A 24,190-nucleotide genomic window follows, 5' to 3' on the forward strand; every position below is an offset into this window, starting at 1 on the left:
GTAAGGGCTGTCTCTTTCCTGTATTTCACCCCCATCCACCCCCGGAAGATGGTATCGCCCTGGGTCTCCCCCCGCCTAGGCGGTCCGACTCCAATTCCAAGATGGCGGCCCCCATGACGGAGCTGCCGCCGCCCGGCCGTTAACGGCTGCTGCTGAGCGGGCGCCAGCTTTCCTCGCTCTCGAACCTGGATTCAGCCGGGGGTTGGGGAAGAGCAGTGGACGGCGCTGGGGGGAGGACGGACGAGGCAAGTGCGGGCGGGGAGAGGAGTGAGCCTCTGGATGGGGGAGGGGGGTCCTGGGCTGCGGAGTCTCCTCGCACCCCGCCTCCGCCGGGAGGGGCTCCGGGGTTTCGGATGGATGCGGCGGTCCGGCTGGGTTTTGGCCGTCGTGCTCAGCGAGGGGAAGAGAAAGTGACGTCTCCGGGGGTCTGAAGCTCCCGGGCTTTGGTGGCCGTCCGTTCGAGTCCCTCCTTCGCTCCCCCTCCCTCCCTCTCTGTCTGCTTTCCTGCGCCTCGCAGCTCGCGGTGCTGGAGGAGTTGATCTGACGCCAGCTCTGGCTCCTGAGCCTCCCCTTCAGGGTTTCCCCGTCGTCTCGGGTTGAGAGACCAGGGGGCTACTAAGCACTGGGAATAAAGTAGGCATCCTTTTTGGTTAACATTTGTTCCGACCCTCCGTGGCTCCCGCTCCCCAGCCACCTTCCGTCTGTTTTACAGGCTCCGAAGCAAACAGGAGGTCAGACTAGCCACCCCCCTGGCAAGTCAGCTCCCGCTTTTATTTTATTTTTAATTTACTACCCCCGCTGATCCTGTTAGGAAATCACTGCTCTTCTGGAAATGACCTGGAAGAGACTCCGCATTCAGCTCATGGGCCAACCGGGACCCTTTCCTTTCCCCTTGCATTTTGTAGAATTCCCCTTAGTTGTCATCGATATGCAGGGTCGAGAGAGAGAGACAGACAGACAGACAGACTATGATAGCTAATTGCAAGGAAACACTGTCCAGAAGGCGCTTCTGATATGGTTAGCGTTCATTCCTAGCCTCTGCACATTTATGTTGCTTTGAGTGCTGCGCTTGTTAGTGGCGATACAAAAGTGACCCTTTACCCTTGGTACATTCAGTATCCATTCAACAAGTATTTTTGTTTTTGTTTTTTTGTCCCCAGTTTGTGCTAGGTGAAAATAAAGAACTGCCTGAGGACACCAAAAAAAGCTTTATTAAGGAGTAAATACTTGAGCTGGGTCATGAAGGGTCAAAAGGAATTTACTAGATTCACGAGAAGGTCATTCTTGCATGGAGGTCTGGCATGTAAAGACTTTAGATTTTATTCAATAGTTAGAAGCCCCGGAATGCTTTGCACAAGGAAGGGCCATGAGTATATTTGTTTTTTTTAAAAGATGGTAGCTGTGTATGGAGGATCAACTTGGAACAGGAAAATTAGATGAGAGGAAATTGCAATCATTCAGGTGAGGTAAGGAGTGCCTCAGTTGGGGTAGGAGAGTTAAAGGATGACATTTCTGAAATGTCAAATAGGATTCAACTGATGGCAGCCAATTTGGTGGTAAGAGGGGACTCCAGAGTTTTTAGTCTGGGAGGCTGAGTGTTTGGTGATACCATTCAAATCAAGCCTAAGACATTCACATAACAATAGAGTGGTGCCACCTGCCCTTTAGGGATAGCAGAACATGGTGCTCTGCATTCAGAAGCACTGATTTGTGAGTCTAGACCTGTGCTATGACAGTAACCAGGAGCTCCATCTTGAAATTGTAAGTGGATCAAATCGAGATGTGTTGTAAATATGAAATACACACTGGATTTCAAAGACTTAATACAAAAACAGGTAAACTATTTCAATAATTTAGTAATTATTACATGTTGAAATGTTACATATATTGGATTAAATAAAAGTATATTAAAATTAATTTCAACTGTAAGACTTCAGAGTGGCTGAAGAAACTTGAAACTACATTTGTGGCTTGCATTATAGTTTTGTTGGGCTCACCTGCGGTAGTCTAGACTAATGACTAAGGAATTAGTATGGAAGTGGAATTTGAGCTGGGTCTTGAGATGGTGAGCAGTGATGTCAAGGCAGCTCGCTGGCGCCCTCCATTGCCCGTGAAGGCATTCAGACTTCTGCGTCTTTTTCTTCAAGCAATAGGAAGCCTTCCTAGATTTCTGAGCAGGGGATAATGTGTGCAGGGGTATTTCTGAAGATGAATCTGGCTGGAATGTTTAAGTTGAGATAAGGGCAGAAAGACTGGAGCAAGGAAACAGAAATGCTGTGTTAAGGTACTGACAATAGAAATAGAAAGAATGACGTATGTGCAAGGCATTCTGAGGGAAAACTAAGCAGGAGTTGGTAACAGACTGTTCAGTAAAAAGTAAAAAAAGGAATCAAACATGTAGAGTTATAAGCATTGGTTACTTAGATAATAATTAATGATTTCATGTCTTAGACTTAGGAAAGCTCCAGAGGCCCAGTGCACAAATTCGTGCACAGGTGGGATCCCTAGGCCTGGCCAGAGATCCGGGCTGATCAGCAGGGGGGGGGGGGGGGGGGGGGAAGCGCGAGACTGCAGGAGGTTGGCTATGAGAGCGCACTGACCACCAGGGGGCAGCTTCTGCATTGAGCATGTGCCCTCTGTGGTCAGTGTGCATCATAGTGACTGATCATTTGGCTGACTGGTCTTAACAGGTTGGTTAGGCTTATATATATATTTTTGAGGGCTAAAGAAATTTAGCCTCAAAAAAGAACCCATAAAATTGTAAGGATGAAGTAGCCTGCTAAATACTTCCTTTTTTTATCTCAACTTTCTGTACCTTCTTATCAATCATATGCATCTGCCAATAGCCCTAAAATAGTTACCTGGGTTATGTATTCTTCCTACTTGACGATAGATCTTTAAATGTTTCTCTGTTGCGTATATAACTAGGTCCAAAGTTCCCAAGCCTTTCACTATCTGGCCCTTCTCTATTCAGATGCCAGGCTAGTTTCCTCACTGATAGCCTGTAATTTTTTTGTTTTGTGCCTTTGATCTTGTTATTGTTTTGTATACATTTTTCTCTTTGTCTCTTTCTACCCAGGTCCTACCAATCCTTAATGAATAATTTGAGATTATACCTTAAGATTATACCTTTTTTTTTTTTATGATTTTCAATAACATAAGCTAATGTCAATTTAAAAAATCTTATTTCAGCCCCTAATTATAACCAATTTGGTATATTATTACCTTTGTTTTTTATTATGTCTTTTATTATCTTACCTCTGTGTGTTTTGTGTCAGCTTAAGCTAATTAAATTATGATAGGTTTCTTTTTTAAAAATTTTTTAAATTGATGTTTCAGATACATTGATTGGTTGCCTCCTGTCCCATGTCCCTACTGGGATAGAACCTGCAGCCTTCTGGTGCACTCGACGATGCTCCAACTAATTGAGTCACACCAGCCAGGCGTGATAAATTTCTTTTTTTTAAAAGAGACCATATATCATACTGTTTGTTGTTGCTCACAATGTTTATCGTAGGGCAAGACATAGAAATTAAACATCATAATTAAAACTGAAGTAAGTCATTATGCCACATTCATTTAGTTTTTTATTTCTTTATCTTTTAGATTTGTAAAGAGCTCTTACTTTGAATTCATGGTGTTTCATCGTATATACGACTGAGATATCAGTAAGTAAATGAATGTCTAATAAAGATAGAGCTTTATTATAGTCTTAGAAGTTGTAATAAAAATACTTCTCATGTGGTGAAATCAGGGTCTGTGTGCAAAACATTGTAACATGAACTCATTCAATTCTATCTGTGAGGCACTTTGTGTTTTCACTTCCTGGTGTAAGTAAAGTGGGAGGAAAGGTAGATTTAGATGAAAGGAGTTTCTCTTAGGCTGTTGATAAATTGTAGTGCGTGTGTTACCTGTGCATTGGCTCCAGCTCTGGTGATTATAAATGAGTGATGTCCGCAATGTTCTGCTCAGCTCCTGCAGACTTACACCTATGGCTTCTTCTATGGTCAGTGCATCTCATTTGGTTTTCCTCTTTTCCTGCTGCTTTCTATTTTCCCCAGTCTATTGCCATTTTCAAAGAGCCCTGCCTTCTCATGACTTTTGTCTTTTTTGTTTGGTCTCCAGTGATGTTTCAGCCTTAATTTGTTCTAGAGCCTACTTGTTCAGATGAATCAGTTTTTTCCTATTAGCTTCTTCTCTATTCAACTTTCACATCTATACATAGTAATTGGGAATATGAGGGTATGGATGACCTTAGCCTTGGTCTCAAATAATACACCTTTACTCTTGGTGATTTTTGTTTTTTAATATGTTTTTATTGATTTTAGAGAGGGAGAGAGAGAGAAACATCAATGATGAGAAAGACTCATTGAATGGTTGCTTTCTGCACACCCCACACTGGAGATTAAGCCCACAACCCAGGCATGTACCCTGACCGGGAACCGAATGGTGACCTAGTTCATAGGTCGACACTCAACCACTGAGACATGCCAACTGGGCAAAGCTTATTTATTTATTTATTTATTTAATTTTTAAAAAAGATTTTATTGATTTTTTACAAAGAGGAAGGGAGAGGGATAGAGAGGTAGAAACATCGATGATGTGCCCGCAACCAAGGTACATGCCCTTGACTGGAATTGAACCTGGAACCTTTCAATCCGCAGGCCGATGCTCTGTCCACTGAGCCAAACTGGTTTTGGCTATTTTATTTTTTAATTGATTTTTGTTTTTCAGGGAGAGAGAGAGAGATTAATTTGTTGTTTCACTTATTTATGCATTCATTGGTGGTTTCTTGTATGAGCCCTGACTGGAGCTAAAACTCACAACCTTGGAGTATCTGGAAGATACTCTGACCAGCTGAGCTACCTGGTCAAAGCTAAGGCTAATTTATTTTAAGGAGCTAAAATCTGGAATGTTTCTGTGGAGCTCTGTTTTGCTAGTGAATATTTTTATAACATTTGTTTAATAGTCCACAATTGTAGTTTTAGATCCTAAATCTCAATAGATGTGTTCATGTTATATTTTCTTGAAATATGTATAGTAGATGTCCTAACATAAATTCTACTATTTTTATGTATATATTAATATTTATGTTTTATAGACTGGGTTATGTGGGTGAGGAAAGGTTAATTAACCTGAACCACATAGGAGCAGATTCAAATTTGAGTCTAATTCTCAAGTCCTCTACTTTTAATTAAGTCACACTGGGGAGCCATTGCAATACTCATTGTAAACAATAGTGTGTAAGATGTTTGTGCTTTTAAACTTAGCAGTTATAGAAAGGGGTCTTTAAAATGTTTGCTTTTCATGTTTATGGAATTTCTGCCCACTTAGAAATTATATATAATTTTAATTTGTCTAATGTGTATATTATACGTAATTATATATTTTTTTCCTTTTGAAAGAACCGTTTAGACGGTTGTTATTGGACCAAAAAAAATGACATCTATTATCAAATTAACTACCCTCTCTGGGGTTCAAGAAGAATCTGCTCTTTGTTATCTTCTCCAAGTGGATGAATTTAGATTTTTATTGGATTGTGGCTGGGATGAGCACTTTTCTATGGATATTATCGATTCCCTGAGGAAGTAAGTTACTTTTAATATTTCTAGACTTCTATACATCAACTTTTCTACATTGTAATACTATTTTCATGTTAAATAGTGTTTACTTTTTTGCTCTAATTTAGTTTATAGTAAAGGACTTACTCTTACTTATGCCAAAGAGCCAAGAATGACTACCCTATATAATAAAAGCCTAGTATGCTAAGTATCCGGTCATCTAGTTGAATTTCACGTACTGGGCCTCTAGTTTTCACTTATAAAGTTGAATCGACTAATAGGCTATCTTATTTGGAATTCAGCATACTCTTAAGTTAATTGTTACTTGGTTAATGGATCTCAGTAAAAATTTTGCTCCCAAATTTTAGAAAAGAGTAAGTTTATAAGAATTTGAAGAGAGAAAGAAACCCTCCATGTGAAAGTTCTGCAGTCAGATCTCATAGCTTACTTGATCTTTTGGTGCCATACATTGAGAACTGTTGCTCAGAATAGTTACTGTGAGATACAAAACAATAGTAACCCATTGGAGAAAAACTCAGTAATGTTTGCAGTATTGTACTAATTAGGGAAGGAAAGAAGACTTAAACATTTACAAAACTTAGAAGTTGTAGCAAAACATTTTTTTTCTTTTGTCAATGAGAACCTATGCTTCCTTGATTAAGTAAAGTTTTACTATAATGAATATGCTATCAGTTGCCATGATAAATAGCTGGGCCAAAAATCCATAATAAATATGTGGCTATTTAAGGATTTCCTTTTTTATTTCTGAAATTCTAAGCTGAGTTCTTGAACTTAAATTAATGGTATATAAAGTAGACATTTGAAATCAGTTTACATGTGGTATCTGTTTCTCTTTTCTCTTTTAAATGTATCTGTACCCTATACACTTAGTGTGACTTAGAGCATGATTTTGCTATCTATACAGGACAATGGTGGTCAGAATTAAAATTTGTAGGCATCACACTTTTAGCTCTTTTACTCCAGCATACTCTTCAATTCAGAATACTGCGAGGAATCAGAATTGGTGAATTAGTGTTGAGTGTCCTGTCCTCATCCTTAAAACATGACTAGGGAAATAGTAATTTTGCTGGTGTTCTCCCAGGCACGTTCACCAGATTGATGCGGTGCTGTTGTCTCACCCCGATCCTCTCCACCTCGGAGCCCTCCCGTACGCTGTCGGGAAGTTGGGTCTGAACTGCGCTATCTACACGACCATTCCTGTTTATAAAATGGGACAGATGTTCATGTATGATCTTTACCAGGTAATATAAGCAATTAAAAACATTTTTAACGGTTCTGCAGTGATCATTTTTAACCTTTTATTTGTATTATTCTTTTAGTCTCGACATAATACAGAAGATTTCACTCTATTTACATTAGATGACGTGGATGCAGCCTTTGATAAAATACAGCAGTTGAAATTCTCTCAGATTGTGAATTTGAAAGGTAAAAAATATTTCCATCAATAAAATAATTGGATTAGTAGGATTTAACTTACTGAAAAATGCAAGGGGAATTTGTAGTAAAAGTTGTAGGCACTGTGGTCTGAGGAATACAAAATTAGCATTTTTTAATAAGAACTCTGAACCTCCCCTGAGTCATTTGGACTGGAAAATATTCCAGTGAAATACTAACAAAATGTGAACAACTCTGGCCTTTTTGTTCTTAATCCTCACCCAAGGATTTTTTTTTCCTATTGATTTTTTTTAGAGATAGTAGGAGAGAGGGACGGGGAGAAAGAGAGAGAGAGAAACATCAATGTGGGAGACGCACATCGATTTGTTGCCTACCGTGCGAGCTCCAACTGGGGCAGGGATCAAACCTGCAACCCAGATAAGTGCCATTGACCAGAAATAGAACCTGTGACCCTGTGGTGTGGGGTGGACATTCTAACCACTGAGCAACACTGGCTAGGGCAACAACAAAGGCCTTTTCACCTTTAACTTGAGAAAGACTTATTTAGTGTCTACTGTGTGTAATGCACAGAGGTAACGTAGGCAGATAGATCCTCTGCCTAGGAGCTCACAGTTCGAGGAGAATAAAGCAGCTCAGACAACTGGCTCTATGGACTAAAGGCAATGGAATGTGGCAGCATAAAGGACAAAAATGACTGAATTCTAGAATCAAGCATTAAAAAGTTTATTCTCTCATTAAGTCAGGAAGTTACTTAGTAAGTTTATATTTACTATCTACAGAGATAATTGTATTAAAGATTTTCAGATATGAACCCTGGCATTGCAAAAATGGTGCAACAGAGGATTCTGAAGATTTAGCCAGGAAGTAAAAGTGGTCTCAATAGTTGTGCATGTACTGAATTTTTCTCTAGGATAAATTCTTCAATGCGATTGGAATGGTTAGTTTAGAGGTTAGCAAAAATGTAAATACTTAATAATTGTGTGTACAATATTAGTAATAACATTTATTAGTTCGTACTAAGTAATTTACTAGTAATAGTAACTTTAAGTCCAATCTCTAGCCTTTTGTTCATAAGCACAAATATGTCTGTAAGAATCCTATATAATAAAAGGCTAATACGCAAATAACCAAATGGTGGAATGAACAGTTACTATGCTATGCACTGACCACCAAGGAGCAGACACTCAACACAGGAGCACTCCCGCAGGGGGAGCACCTCTGAGCCAGAAGCCGGGCTCATGGCTGGCAAGCACAGTGGCAGTGGTGGGAGCCTCTCCCGCCTCCATGGCCATGCTAAGGATGTCTGACTGATGGCTTAGTGGGCCTACACTGTCAGTCAGACATCCCCTCAGGGCTCCTGGACTCTGAGAGGGTGCAGGCCTGGCTGAGGGGACCCCCCTTAAGTGCATGAATTTCGTGCACCAGGCCTCTAGTACTTAATAAAGAACAAAGTGGCAAGAGCATTTGCTTCCATGAGGGAATGGAGTAGCCAGGGGACAGGAGAGAGACTTGCATTTCACTGTATGCCTTTTTACTTTTGAATTTTGTATCGTTGTCTGTATTACCTGTTAAAAAATAGCTACAAATAAATAACCTTTCTGTAGGGATATAAGAGAAATCTGAGTGTTGTCATTGTCTCGTTGATCTAGGTAAAGGACATGGCTTGTCTATCACACCTCTGCCGGCTGGTCATATGATCGGTGGGACCATTTGGAAAATAGTCAAAGATGGAGAAGAAGAAATTGTTTATGCAGTTGACTTCAACCACAAGAGGGAGATGTAGGTCTATCAAGAGAAAAGCTAATAGAAATACAACTTGTATTATTTTATACTTTGGAGGGAAAATTAGAAAACAGTTCTTTTTTTTAACTGGAAATCTAAAGCTATTTAAATGCACCAATTAGTGAATATTTTCAAAATTACTTAATTACTTGCATTGTAAGAGAAAACTATGATACTAAGAGATAAAAAATATATTTGAAATTTACATGTTAGTTTCCACTCTATAAAACAGATTTCTCCCTGGAGATGCTGCATAGAAAATAAATTTTTATACATCAAACTACTTTATATGTATTTGACCTGCTATTTAAAGGAAGTTTGTCTTTTTTTTTTTTTTTTTTTTTTGGTAGAGTTAGTAATTACCATCTAATACGTTATATTTAAAGTCAGACATAGCAGTTTAATTTTAAATACTTCATTTTGTATTCATAGCATATTATATCAATTACAAGAGGCCCGATGCACTAAAATTGTGCAAGAGTAGGCCTTCCTTCCCCTGGCTGCCGGCACTCACTTCCCTCTGGCACCCGGGACCTGGGCTGTACTCCGACGGCCTGCTGGCAGGCACCCAGGACCCAGGCTTCCCTTGCAGCCCAGCTTCGTCCCGAAGGTCGCCTGGAAGGACGTCCAGTCTAATTAGCATATTATGCTTTTAATATTATAGATGTCTGAGTGGTGGTACTCTGGAAGACCTTGGTTTTCCTTTTTTTTTTTTAATTATCAGTGAGCATATATGTATACTTTTATAGTTAGAGGAGGAAAAAGGCTTTGTAAAAGATGTAGCTTATTTTCAGGTAAGATAAGCTGTTGTTTATTTGAAATGATATAAAATATTTCTCTTCTTTCAAATATGTTATAGCCACTTAAATGGATGTTCCCTGGAAATGCTAAGCAGACCCTCCCTACTTATCACAGATTCATTTAATGCTACATATGTGCAGCCGAGGAGAAAACAGAGAGATGAGCAACTGCTGAGTATGTATTACATAAGGTCCTTTTTATAAAGAGCCATGGAAGTACTTGGTAGAATGAATTGCTGCTTGTTCTGTTCTGGTTATCACTTTTCTTGTTCTAAGAGATTGTCTAACTAGTTATTTAAAAAAAAAGTATGTGACCATATCAATATTTTATACAAAAAGATGCTTTCATTGGTTTGAATTTAATTTTTGTGGAATTAAATGGCTTCTCCCTGCCATTCAACAAATAGTTAGCTCTCCCTGGCACTCAGTGGTATGTGTCTAGGGAATACCAAAATATAAAGATCTTATATAAATCAATAAGAACACAACGGTACTTCGCTAAAGAATTAAAGATAACTTTATCTCTGTTTTCACTATAAAAACTATGATCTATAAATAAGCCATTACTATGCCAGGTACAAAATAAAATAAAAAAAAATGAGAGAGAATCATTGATCCACTGCCTTCTGCACACCCCTCTACAGGGGATTGAGCCCTCAACCCGGGCATATGCCCTGTCTGGGAATCAAACTATGACCTCCTGGTTCATAGCTCAATGCTCAACCACTGAGCCACACCATCCGGGCTTGGATTCTACTTTTAAACATTTTTGAAACTACTGTCTTTATCTATTTACTTAAAAAGCATATCTCATATACTATGTTACACTAAGAATGTTTTCTTGTTTTTGCTAGCGTTGGTTTTACTAAGTATTTTCATGCAGACTTTATTTTTTTAAATTATTTTATTGATTTTATAGAGAGGAAGGGAGAGAGATAGAGAGCCAGAAACATGGATGAGAGAGAGCCATCGATCAGCTGCCTCCTGCACACCCCCCACTGGGGACACGCCCAAAACCAAGGTACATGCCCTTGACCGGAATCGAACCCGGGACCCTTCAGTCCGCAAGCTGACACTCTATTCACTGAGCCAAACCGATTTTGGCTCAAGCAGACTTTTATCTAGAGCAGGGGAATCTATTGAAATCTATAAAGATGCATTTGTTGGCAGAGAGAATAGGATCTATTTTATTCTACAGGAATACATACACATATATAAAACATGTATGTATTATGTAAAGTCCACATTAAGGCTTGGAAACCAGTGATTTCCAATGTCTCTGTGAAAAAAAATTGAGAGCTAATGGCATTGTTTTTTATTCTTAGAAAGATGTATTCAGAGAATAAAATACATTGTAATAGTCTGAGCAAAATTATTTTATTTTCTATCTGGCCTGGTAATGGCTTATTTATAAGTCATAGTTTTTATAGTAAAAACATGGAGATAAAGTTATCTTTAATTCTGTAGCAAAGTATTGTGTTCTATAGGGACATTACACTCTTGTTTTCTAGCAAATGTCCTGGAGACACTTCGTGGGGATGGCAACGTGCTGATAGCGGTGGACACTGCAGGCAGAGTTCTGGAACTTGCGCAGCTCCTCGACCAGATCTGGCGAACTAAAGATGCAGGCCTGGGTGTCTACTCCCTGGCCCTCCTGAACAACGTCAGCTACAATGTGGTGGAGTTTTCTAAGTCCCAGGTTTGTCTTTACATGATCCTTTGTAATATAGTTTGCTACACAGATTGGGCTTATGGACAACACTGTTCTAATTGCCCTTTAGATTTTAGTTTTCTGTTGAAGGGGATGTGATGATGACAATAATAAAAGCTAAAAATTAACCACTTACTGTGCTTTCTGCTTTACATGTATTATTTCACTTAATTCTTATATACCCTATGAAGTAGGTTCTGTTCCCCCGCAACTCCTTTTTACAGATTGGGCAAGTTGCTTCTCCTCTAGCACTTAGTATGGCAAATGGGGACAGAAATTAAACCAATGTTATAGGCTATGAATGTTAGAATCACTTTTCACTTCCTTTTGAATAAATTCTTGTCCTTGAAATAGCAATCTCTGGGTTAACATACTCATTTAGAACTTATACCCAGCCGTCTCCATAGGCTTAAAGTGATTTATTTATAAGTGAAAACATAAGGCACAGTTGGATTTTTGGGGGTGAACACTATGGTGGTGGGATCTAATGGGGGCAGAAGCAGAAAATAGGCTGCTTGTCAGAAAGGTAAAAATTTAAGCAACCAGTGGGGTGGGGTGGGGATGGGGGCACACTTGAACTAGATCTCGAATTTCCTGACGGTGGTAGAATACATTGAAGTTATAATACAGCGTTTTCTTCTCATTGTCATCTTCCCCTATATTAGGTAGAATGGATGAGTGACAAATTGATGAGATGTTTTGAAGACAAAAGAAATAACCCGTTTCAGTTCCGCCATCTCTCTCTATGCCATGGTCTTTCTGACTTGGCTCGAGTACCCAGTCCTAAAGTGGTACTTGCCAGCCAGCCCGACCTGGAATGTGGATTTTCAAGGGATCTCTTTATTCAGTGGTGTGAGGACCCTAAAAACTCCATCATTCTAACTTACAGAACTACTCCTGGGACTTTAGCACGCTTCTTAATTGATAACCCTGCTGAAAAAGTTACAGAAATAGAGGTAAGTGCTTGCATATGAACTTTATCTTAATACCGTTTTGAATACATTATAAAACTCAAAACTTTTAAGATTTTTATCACAAAAACAGTAGAGAACCTTTAACAGCCCAAATTTCAGAGCTACTTAATTGGAAATACTCATCCTTGAACCCTTCCATGGTACCTTCTGGAACCACTGCAGACGGTCTGAATGTACACTGTGTTCTCACCTCCCCTTTGAAAAGTTGCTCTGCGTCCTTTCCTTAGTTGGAATCCAGCGCTTTCCTAATGATACTTTTTCCTGTAGCCCTCCCAAGTAGATGCTCTTTTTCCTTCTTTCTCCTTCCTTCACTTTCCATATACTTTGGGTGGGGTGGGTGGTGTTGTATGTATTGCAGCTTTGAAGCCATTTCTCTTCCGTTCTGCAGTTCTTATGTCACACTTGACAGTATACTCACCCCTCCTTGTTCCTGACAGTTAATGGTCTCTTGGTCATTCTGTCATTCATCTGTGACATTGGAGCCTGGTGCATGCCTTCCTGTCCACTCGAACTCAGCACTTCATTCTTGATGATGTTAGCATTCTTCTCTTCCCAGGTCCTTGGCTCTCTTGTTTCTTGGTGATCTTTTCCTCCATTCCACCTCCGTATCTTTCCTACCTTCGTGGTGTGTATTCCCATGGTCATGCCCTTAACCTTGTTATGATTGAACAATTTCCATATCTCTGCTACCTCAAGCATCCCGCCCCGGCCTTACCGATGACTGTTTCTGCCATGCCCACAATTCTTTGGTCCCATTGGGACTTTAAGTTCATGAGCCTCACCACTCTTGCTATCCGCCCTCCCTCCAGCTTTGAGTCAGTGGTCCATCGTTATTTTGTGAACAGCTTTAACTCTCTTATCCTACTTCCTGCTATTGTACTCACCTGGCAAAGCCCTGACTGGTTAAACCATTTGCTTAGTGTGTGGCTGTACTGAAGGTCTTAAACTGGCTGCTGTGGGGATAGGTTTTTCTGCACATTCTTGACCTCACATCTCAGAAGGGCACCCAACGCTAGCACTCAGCATTTTGTGGCAGGTTCTTTCTGCACTGTCCCATAAGACAACTTCATTCCTTCTTTCTCCTCAAAACACCTACAGCTCCATCTCAGTCCTTACCCATAGCACGCGATGGCGTGGGAGTTGTTGATTGAGAAGTCGGAGGCAGATAGGAATTTCCTTATCTTCTCACCACTAAGTAGCCTCACCTATTTCTTCATCTGCATTGCTGCTGCCTTATTTCCTGTTACAGGAGCAAGACAGTCAAATGACCATTATATTATATAATCATAATATATCAATTTTCCAAAACTAGTAGCATTAACCTGAAGTTTATAACAATTGATATTGAATGATGGGTTAATGCCTGCCAGTGCTGGGCAGAGTTTTAGAAGACTGCTTTTCATTTTGTCCTCATACAGCCATTTTAAGGGATGTCTAGTTTGTTAAAGCTGAGTAGGAGGAGCATCTTATTAACTCTACTTAAGAAAACAATAGAATAGTAACTAAAATCTGGTTCACATTCACTGTAAATACAGAATTATTGAGGAAGGATTCAAAGCAAGCACACCAATGTAAAATGCTGTCTTTTGGGTTATTTTAATAGCTTAGAAATACAAAGTTTAAAGAGCTCAGAAATATTTGAAACAGTTTCATCAGATATGAAATGCTGTATTAGAAAACATTAATAACTAGAAATTCAATTAAGGCAGATATGCCATTTGAGGAATTCTTAAAAGAATATTAAATGTGGTTTAAGTTTGAAAAAATAGAAAATGACATTCAAAGCTGAAACTTGAAATGTTAGGTTTTTAATTTTTTTCCTAAGTAGTACTTATGTTCAGGATTCATTCCCTCTTACCTCTTTAGGGATATTTTTTGTGTAGTTACCCTTTTCTGTCCATTATCTATTACTTTTTCCTCTACTTGATCACATCCAAAACAATGTTGACTATGTGTTCTCTTTCCCAAACTTCCTTTTCTTTGAACTTTCCTCATCTCAGGGAATAACAGCATTTCCCATGTGTTTACACAAGCCAAAAACCCAGAAATTAAAAAAAAAAAAAAATGCTCATTTAAGTATAATATATATTGAACAGTGTGCATATTGTACGCATACAGTGTGATGAATTTTCACAAATTGGACACACTTGGCTAGTCTGTATCTAGACCAAGAAATAGAATATTCCATTACCTCAGATGCCCCCTTTCTGGTCTTCCCTACCTTTTGGTTCCCAGGCTAAACACCATCCTGACTTGTAATGCACAGATTATTGAAACTTATTTTAACTTCCTTACTTTTAACACCCATAATCAATCTAGTAACAAGTCCTTCCTATTGGCTTGACCTCCAGATATATCCTACAAGTCTCTTGGCTGTTATTTGTTTTTCTTATTTTAGAAATTGCCTATATATTTGCTCTTTTCTGATATGTTGATCATCTTAGGAAAACAGTAGCTTCTGCTAGTCCTATAGTGCTGCAAATATATTTTTCAGTTTCTTTTAACTATGAAATTTAAAGAAAATGATTTTATTTTTTATACTGCCACTACAGGCCAGGTGCATGAATTTGTGCACCAGTGGGGTACCTCAGTCTGGTCTGCGGGATTGTGCCAAAACTGGATCTCTGACATTCCATGAAAGGTCCTGGATTGCGAGAGGGCATAGGCCAGGCTGAGTGACCCCACAGGTGCATGATCAGGGCTGGGGAGAGATGTGGGAGGTTGGCCAGCCTGGGAGGGATCTCAGGAGGGCTCCAGGGCATGTCTGGCCTGTCACGCTCAGTCCCAAAAGCCAAACTCCAGCAGTTGGAGCGTCTGCCCCCTGGTGGTCAGTGTATGACATAGCAACTGGTCGACCAGTTGACTGACTGCCTCCTGGTGGTCAGTGCACATCATAATGAGCGGTTGAGCAGCCTTAGCATATTATTGGCATATTACGCTTTGATTGGTTGAATGGCTGACCAATCGACTGGACATTTAGCACATTGGACTTTTATTATTGATATATAGGATATTTATTCATATTTTCCTTTATGGCTTTTAGGTTTTATATCATGGAGGTCTTGCCTACACTAAATTGTAAAAATACTTAGCTGTATTTTCTTTTTGAAACCAGTTTGATTTAAATTAAGCGCATTCTAAAAATGGGAAAGCTCAATTTTTGTACTAATCTAAATAGGATCTGTAAGGGCCCATAGGGGACACTTGAATAATTTTCAGAGAAAAATTTAGTTTAAAGATGATGTATCAATTTAGAGATGCACTTTATCTCACACCTCACTTACCTTAATCTCCTAATAATGATATTTTCTTTCATCTGTTATCTTTCTTTAGTTGAGGAAACGGGTAAAGCTTGAAGGGAAAGAGCTTGAAGAATACTTGGAGAGAGAGAAGCTAAAGAAAGAAGCTGCTAAAAAACTTGAGCAGTCAAAAGAGTGAGTTATTTCACACTTATAGGTTTATGTATGTAATTTGAGAAAAACATTTCTAAGACAAAAAGTTTAATTGAAAATATTTAACTTTTGTTTTAACCTCATTACTTCCATTACGTCTTTCAAATGGTTCTGAAATCCAAATTCTCTCATTGCTAATGTTAATATGTATTTATTAACTGACAGTTAATGCTATGTTTCACAAAAGATCAACCCAATAATATTGGTGATTATATTACCATCCAGTTAATATTCAGTATCAATAATAATTTTATGAGCATTAATTCAAAATCTTTTGGGGACTCTATGATCTTTATTCTAAAATTCTCCCAGGGCCGACATAGATTCCAGCGATGAAAGTGATGTTGAGGAAGACATTGACCAGCCTACGGCTCATAAAACTAAGCACGACCTGATGATGAAAGGTGAAGGCAGTCGGAAAGGAAGTTTCTTCAAGCAGGCTAAAAAGTCTTATCCCATGTTTCCTGCCCCAGAAGAAAGAATTAAATGGGATGAATATGGAGAAATTATCAAGTATGTGAGCAAAACAGCTTTTCTTTCTTACAGATTAGAGGGATCAAGTATGTTATTGGAGTCCACTGAGTTTGTTCTTTCTGGTCTTTGTGTACCTTGTTGCTTTCTGAGAACTTCAGCTTGAAAAATGTAGACTTACAGTGCGAAATGTAAAAGTAGCAAGGTGGAGAAACATCTAGAGAATTGAAATTAAAGGAGAGCTGGTAGTTTTTTTGTTTTGTTTTTTTATACTCAGGTATCATTTTATTTTTTAAATTTATTTTTATTGCTTTCAGAGAGGAAGGGAAGGGAGAGAGAATTAGAAACATCAATGATCAGAGAGAATCATTGATCAACTGCCCCCTGCACGCCCCCTACTTGGGATCGAGCCCACAACCCGGGCATGTGCCCTTGACTGGAATTGAGCCCGGGACCCTTCAGTCCTTAGGCTGATGCTGTATCTGAGCCAAACCTGCTAGGGCGGAGAGCTGATAGTTTTATTACTTTGGATGAAGACTTCTATTTCCCACTTAAAAAGAGAGATAAAGAACATGCATTGGGAAGAGACTTAGGATAGGAAGAACTTTTGATGGGTGGGATTATGTTAAATTTGGGTTATGTCTCAGAAAAACTTACTAGAAAAACATGCGATAGCATGAGCAGAACCATGGAAAATCTATAAAATCTATACCCACAATTAGAAAAAGAACTGAAATCACATGTTCTAATCTCAAATCTGAAAACACTATGCTGTATAAAGATCCCTTAGGATGCCTGTTGCTTTCAGGTAAGTGTCAGTGCCTCAGCACTGCACAATGTCTTTCACGGTCTAGGTTCTCCCTCCTGTTCTGTGATGTTTCTACAATACATCCTTCTGCTATGTCTGTGTTCTCCAGCCTTCTCAGATTCCTTCTCGGTTTTTTCATGTTACCCCTTCGCACGTGTTTCTTCTGCTTTTTTCCACCTTCCCATCCCAGGTGTCTGGCCCCACAAACTATTGGATACTTTCCCCGATTCTTCTTTGTACCTCAACACAGTTCCTCTCTTGTTATTCTCTTTGTACTTTCATAATACTGTCTTGAGCCTATTGTGGACTTAGGTTTTAAACTCACTCTTGGGTCTAATTAGGAAAATTCCACTGTCTACTTGGACGTCTAAAATAGTAGAGAAGAAAAATAATTAAACAGCATTGGTGAGTTTGCTTACCATCCCACTTAATTAATGGCCAATCTGTTTAGCATATGGATGGTGCTTTTTAGCTTCAATTCTTTGTCTGAAAAATTGGAGAAGAGTTAAGGTTTTTGTTTTTAGGCACTTAGCATACAGTCTGACTCATAGTAAATGCACTTCTGGTGGATGACAATGGGCGACTGGGCTTCTGGGGAAAGAAGCTGCAGCAGTTTAGGTGCTGGGTACAGGGTGGGATTCCAACAGTTACAGTAGTTAGAGAAAACAGTTTTAAAAGTTTGGTTTTTAATTTTAACATTCAACTCTCTGATCCTGGAGGTAAAAATGGGAAGATAGATGTATAAACAGTTGGTTGAAATAAAGACAACGGCTTTTGAGGGAGCTGATGATTTTGTATTCCAGTCTTCTTGTTAATGTGCAAATGGAGAGTTACCTGCTTTCTTTGAGCAGGGTGGGAGGACTGGGGGTCTTAAAGAAATCAAAGGATATGAGGTTTATGGGAATTGGGAGGTGGCCAGGGAAACCACAGAAACTGGAAACAAATGCAGAGTCAGACTGTAATAGTACTTACACTAACCACTAAGATCTTCTGATGACCTGTCTGGGGCTCTCGCTGGCTCACAGGGTGTGTTTTAAAGAGTACTCCTTAATGGCCATGAAGAACATAATATATGCAGTCATCTGATAATTGATATTATGAAGTTGCATTGGCTTTGGATCAACTGTATATTTAAATCTTGAGATATGTGAGGAGTCTAAAAATTATGCCATCTACTCGTCAGTTATAGTAACATAATATTAATTTGTTAGTTACCACTTCTAATTAGAGACTTCTTATTTAGACCAGAGGATTTCTTGGTGCCAGAACTTCAAGCCACTGAAGAAGAAAAAAGCAAATTAGAATCTGGCTTGACAAATGGAGATGAACCCATGGATCAGGATTTATCTGATGTTCCTACCAAGTGTATTTCTATGACAGAATCTATTGAAATAAAGTAAGTGCTTTCATTGCATTTTGTAAATAAAAATTTCAAACACTTGAATTACATAATTCACATTGTTCCCAAAGTGAAACTTCTGAATATCCTCTATGAGGTTAGACTTTCAAAATTTAATTTATTTTTTCATGGAAAGACTTGCGAAGTATGGAGGTATTTTCTCTTCATTAATTATATCTGAATGTCAGCGTAATTGAATTGGTGGAGAGGAGGGGTTAAACATTAAATTGTACATTTATATAAAGAAACATTCTTTTTGGCATTTTTAGTATGTCCAGTAGCAGGTGAAGGCATACAATTCATAGGTTTAATTTTCCCAAGTGCTTGTTTAATATACTTCTTGACTTAGATATTCCTAGTGTCCTGATATCTTAAAACTGCTATTGTGACCTGAAGTAGTTCAGAAAGCTTTATTTCCTTCTCTGCTTGGTACGATTAACATCAGTAAATCATCATTTTTGAATTTTAAAAAACTCATTAGAGAGAAAATTGGTTTATATCTGTCCAGTGATATCATTTAGTATTATTCTTGGGTAAAACTAGTTCTCAATGATGCATATCAACAGTTTTGCGAGGTCTCTCCAGAATGGCTGACCCCACTTATGTTTTCACTAGCAGAGCAGGAGCTTCCTCTGCCCTGTCTCTCCAGCACACTCTGCTTATCCAACTCTTTAATGCTTTCCCGTCTCATAGCATAAAGTAATATGTCAGTGCTGTTTAAATTTCTCTTATTGTGATGATTATTGAGTTTGATTATCTCTTCAGATGCTTGTTACGGTTTTTGTTTTCTCTTCGGTAAAGTCCATTTTTATCTTTTATGCATTTTTCTCTAGAAGTTGCTGCCTTTTTGTTAATTAATTTGCAGAAGTTCAGTGTATATTCTGGATATTATTGCTGGCTGGTCTTAGACAATGCCAATAAGTACCACCACCCATTCTAGTATCCTATATAATAAAGAGGTAATATGCAAATTGACCATCACACCCTAACAAGATGGCTGCCTATGACCAGGCCAGCAGGGGTGTTAGTGAGGGACAACCAAACGACTGAACAAGCAGGCTGCCTGTGAGGTGACCGGGCCGGCTGGGGAGTTGGTGAAGAACGACCAGACAACTGAACAGCAGTCTGTGTGGGGCAACCAGGCTGGCTGGCGGGGGGGTGCAGTTGGGGGTGACCAGGCTGGCGGGGGGGGGGTGCAGTTGGGGACAATTAGGCTGGTGGGGGGCAGTGAGGGGCAACTAGGCCAGCAGAGGGGGAAGGCAGTTGAAGGCAACCAGGCTGGCAGGGAGGCATTTGGGGGTGACCAGGCAGGCAATTAGGAGCCAGTGGTCCAGGATTGTGAGAGGGATGTCCAATTGCTGATTTAGGCCCAATCCCTGGGGCCTAAACTGGCACTCAGACATCCCCCTAGGGGTCCTGGATTGGAGAGGGTGAGTGCTGGGCTGAGGGCATCCTCCCCCCTCTCCCCCTCGCCTCCGTGCATGAATTTTGTGCACCGGGCCTCTAGTTTGTTTATAAGAGTTGCCCATGGTCTACTTTGTTTAAAAAAACTTCTTTAATTTTGATGTAAGGAAATAATAGAATATTTCTCATTAGGCATTTGGGGTTTCATATTTTAAAAAGTCCTTCCCTGTCCTTGGTCACAAAAATAATTCTTATATTTTATTCCTTAATCTAAAGCTTCACTTTTTTTTTTTTTTTTTTTTTTTTTTTATGGCTTCAACTCACCTGCTGTTTTATGAGGTATTAGGTGAAGACCCAGTTTTATTTTTCTTTGTATAGTGAGCCATTTTTTTTCTAATAACACCTATTAAAGAATCCATAATATCTCTCTCAAATACACATTAATAATAAAACACACGTGTGTTCTTTAAAGCCTCATTTTATATACTATATATGTTTCTTTCTGGATAATAAAAGTCATTAAATCCTAGATTTTGAGTTATCAGAAAAGTAAGATTGAATAATTATGTCTAATTACAGAGCCAGGGTTACTTACATAGACTATGAAGGACGCTCCGATGGGGATTCCATTAAAAAGATCATCAATCAGATGAAACCCCGACAGTTGATCATTGTCCATGGGCCGCCAGAGGCCAGTCAGGATCTTGCAGAGTGCTGCCGTGCGTTCGGTGGGAAAGATATTAAAGTGTACATGCCGAAGCTGCACGAGACTGTGGACGCCACCAGTGAGACCCACATCTACCAGGTAAGCGTGCCGGCACTAGAGCCACCCACAAGGGAGTGCTTCCTGTTGCAGATTAGGGAGGACAGCTGCATTAGGAATACAGCTGTGAGTAATACAGCCGTGGTCCCCTGCCCTAGCAGATCTCAGTCTATGGGGCTTATAGTAAGGAAATAGTATTAATCACACGGTTATACTTTTCATAGAAAAAGTAGAGGTTGTTACGAGAGTCTAAAGAGGGAGACCAACCCATATTTAGAGGTTACGAAAGATTTCCCAGAGGTTTGGTTTAGTGAATAGTGTCAGCCTGCAAACTGAAAGGTCCCAGGTTCGATTCCAGTCAAGGGCACATGCCCAGGTTGTGGACTCGATCCCCAGTGGGGGACTTGCAGGAGGCAGCCGATCCATGATTCTCATCATGGATGTTTCTATCTCCCTCTCCCTTTCTCTCTGAAATCAATAAAGAAAATATTAAAGAAAAAAAAATGATTTCCAGAGGAAGTGATTATTATTTCAAATGGATGGATTCTCAGGGATGTATATAGACTAGGAAAGAGAAGGAATTACATTTGCAAAAATACACAGCTGAGAGAAATGGTGAGTGTTCAACAATTCAAAAATTGTATAAAAATTCACAGATTTCAGGGTCTTACTAATAGAAGAAAACAAGGAGACAGGCACAGAAAATAGGAATAGGGGAGAAATTGATTAACTCTTATTTGTTACTGGGAGATGATATTGGTGAAGGAAGAAGTGATGTCTATGTTTGTTTGGAAAAAATGGATTAGAATTTACCAGGCCAAACAGCCATTCTGGGCAAAGCAGGAGGAAGCAACATTCTAAGAATATGGAGGTGTGAAACCTCATGGCTTATTTAGAAAGCTCTAGACAACTCAGTATTGCTCTAGTACCATCAGGTATTAGTGAATGACACTTATCAGTGGTTTTCAACCTTACCTGTACATTGGAATCTTTGGGGAAATTTTGGGTCTCAATGCCCGGTCTTATTTTCACTAGTTATATTCGAATCGTTGCAAGTGGCACTGATAAGTGAAAAAAAATAATTGCTATGTGACCCCAGTCTGCAGTCTGCATTATTAAGCTTTGTTTTGGAAAGTAGACAGGGGCCAAGTGATCTTACAGGTCATTAGAGCATCACTAATCATGATAAAGATCAGATGAGTGAAAGATTTTGAATTTTTAATGCACATTACCAGACTTAGAAAACGACAGTAATAGGTTAACTTATTCCTCGTTTTATTTCTCTTCTTCCCCTTTGCATGTGTAGGTGAGATTAAAAGACTCACTGGTGAGCTCCCTTCAGTTTTGTAAGGCCAAAGACGCAGAACTGGCTTGGATAGATGGTGTCTTAGACATGAGAGTTTCCAAAGTGGACACAGGAGTCATTTTAGAAGAAGGAGAACTGAAGGATGATGGAGAGGACTCAGAAATGCAAGTGGAGGCACCTTCCGATGCTAGTGTCATTGCCCAACAAAAAGCCATGAAGAGTCTGTTTGGAGATGATGAGAAAGAAACAGGTGAAGAAAGTGAGGTCATCCCTACTTTGGAACCCTTGCCACCTAATGAGGTAGGAAAGCATGTGCTGCTTCTGTCTTTTCCTTCATTTGTCATCCTTGAGTTTTCCATTTACAATATATGTCATATGTTCTTAAAAGATACATAATTGTTTCATGATTTTTTATTTTTTTTTACTATGGACTTTTAAGTTTGATGATTGTGAGAATCATCTACCTGCCTCTAATTGGGAGATTTATAGTTTTCTAGAATATCATACTCCTGCACTCCAGTTTTGTCTGTTGTCAATACAATTCAAACCACTCGGTTTCGATATAGTTAGAAATCTTTATTTAGTATAAATATAATTCTAGTCTAGTGTTGACATGTTCTCAAGAGATATCTACTTAGCAAGGGTTGGGGAATTAACTTACAGCATTAAGACTGTATTATAAGAGTCTTACATGCATGTCAAGTGCTGGCTTAGCCCTTCTCAGCAATAAAGAATAGAGACAGCCTCCATCCCTGCCAGCACTGCTCCTGAGATGGGGAGGAGTTAGAATTTTTTCTCTGTGCTGAAGCTAGCACTCGTCAAAGCAATTTCAAAGGAGCAGCATTAGGTTGTACCACTTGTCTTTGCGATTCTGAAGCCTGCAGCATCCCTGCATTCGCTCTGAGGGAGGAGGCACTGGGATCGGAGAAAATCTCCTCTGAATTAAGCAAAGGGGTTTTGGTTCAGCTCTGCCTGCTGGCACTCTACTTGACCCCCTTAGGCAAGTGGGTGAGTGCAGAGCACAACATTCCCAAATGCCTCTGTTATTATGAGGCATGACTAATAAAATTGATGGTGAAGCATTCAGAACATGTGAAGGCCTTTGTAATGTCAAATAATGAGGTGAGATTCAGAGTAACAACTTGGAATGTGATTTACAGTCTTGAGATGATCTGTCAAAAGACTTCAGGGAATAATAGAAAATGTCTTCAAGATCATGGGCTGTTTTACTTTCATCAGTACAGCTATGTGTCTGGTCCTCTGTCTGAAGTTCTTCCCCTTTCCCCTTACCCAAGGTTCCTGGACACCAGTCAGTCTTCATGAACGAACCCAGACTGTCCGACTTCAAGCAAGTTCTCTTACGGGAAGGGATCCAAGCTGAATTTGTAGGAGGTGTCCTTGTTTGCAACAATCAAGTGGCAGTTCGTAGAGTAAGCGTGTTTATTAATTAATAAGGGTTGAATTGAACAGCTGCTTCTGATGTTTTGACTTCTATAATTCTTGATTGGCAATTTCACAAAACTGAAAATCAGTAATTTATATTCATAATGATGACCTTGAAGGCTTTAAAAAGTGACTCTCAAAGACTTGATAATTTTATTGTAAATTTTTATTTGAGTTCTCTGACATTTATATGTATGTAAAATTCATGACTTGAATAATATATCCATATTCCGTGAATCAGCAATCCATTTCCTGACCAATCCTAAAGTAATCTAGTTAACATATTTTGATTATTATGTCTGCATATTAATGGTAGAAAATGTACTAAAGAACTTTTTTCCCCCACTTGGTTTCTAGACGGAAACTGGACGCATCGGATTAGAAGGCTGCCTTTGTCAAGATTTTTATAGGATAAGAGACCTTTTATATGAACAGTATGCCATTGTGTAAAGGACAGCATGTCAAGAAGTATCTGTTTGACCTTTATAAGAAAAAAAAAAGGATTCTTATTCTAAGCTTTTGCGCTTTTTTTTTGTAATATACAAAAAGAATCTACCAGAAAAACTAAACATGCATTAGATTTTTTACAATGTAAATATTTGGCAATGCTCTAATAAGCATTCTACCTTTTGACTTTGAATGGGAGAAACCTAATATGTGTGCAGGCCTGAGAGGTGAAGAAGGTACTTAGTTTCCTTTATAGAATCTAACTGGAAGGGCTCTTTACTTGAATAAAACAATGCAACTTAGCAAACCAGTTCATGGCCTTAGAGAAACATATTTGCATGCATTCTTGCAAACTGTTTCTTACATTTTCTGGAATGCAAACTGAGAATTATTTAGAAAAGATGTGCTACTAGAAAAAAAAAACCTGATAAAAGTTCTTTGAGGCTCCCTAGT

The 24,190-nt window shown here is 39.2% G+C and overlaps 1 protein-coding gene across 4 annotated transcripts; it reads left to right on the forward strand.

Moving 5' to 3' along the window:
- The first annotated feature begins 79 nt into the window (after positions 1-79).
- CPSF2 (cleavage and polyadenylation specific factor 2) lies at positions 80-24,190 on the forward strand. 4 transcript variants are annotated; one of them, XM_036411595.2, is made up of 16 exons: positions 81-245; positions 3,607-3,668; positions 5,406-5,588; positions 6,664-6,823; positions 6,902-7,007; positions 8,627-8,756; positions 9,619-9,734; positions 11,071-11,258; positions 11,936-12,226; positions 15,578-15,678; positions 16,009-16,209; positions 18,219-18,371; positions 20,358-20,583; positions 21,848-22,147; positions 23,143-23,277; positions 23,648-24,190. In XM_036411595.2, the coding sequence occupies exons 3-16, from the start codon at positions 5,440-5,442 to the stop codon at positions 23,738-23,740; spliced, it is 2,349 nt and encodes a 782-aa protein (XP_036267488.1). In that variant the 5' UTR covers positions 81-245; positions 3,607-3,668; positions 5,406-5,439; the 3' UTR covers positions 23,741-24,190. The 4 variants fall into 4 exon arrangements, with proteins under 4 accessions (XP_036267492.1, XP_036267488.1, XP_036267491.1 ...); XM_036411596.2 differs by lacking the exon at positions 81-245 and adding an exon at positions 1,437-1,461; XM_036411599.2 differs by lacking the exon at positions 16,009-16,209 and having other exon boundaries at positions 80-245.

The sequence above is a fragment of the Pipistrellus kuhlii genome, unplaced genomic scaffold (assembly GCF_014108245.1).
Source record: "Pipistrellus kuhlii isolate mPipKuh1 unplaced genomic scaffold, mPipKuh1.p scaffold_m20_p_41, whole genome shotgun sequence".
Classification (NCBI taxonomy): domain Eukaryota; kingdom Metazoa; phylum Chordata; class Mammalia; order Chiroptera; family Vespertilionidae; genus Pipistrellus; species Pipistrellus kuhlii.

What these genes read in the sequence shown, in the direction of transcription:
- CPSF2 (XM_036411595.2), top strand. Translation starts at nt 5,440, where the DNA reads ATGACATCTATTATCAAATTAACTACCCTCTCTGGGGTTCAAGAAGAA. An exon ending in ACAGAATCTATTGAAATAAA is followed by an intron (nt 18,372 to 20,357) that starts GTAAGTGCTTTC and finishes GTCTAATTACAG; the next exon opens with AGCCAGGGTTACTTACATAG. An exon ending in AACCCTTGCCACCTAATGAG is followed by an intron (nt 22,148 to 23,142) that starts GTAGGAAAGCAT and finishes CCCTTACCCAAG; the next exon opens with GTTCCTGGACACCAGTCAGT.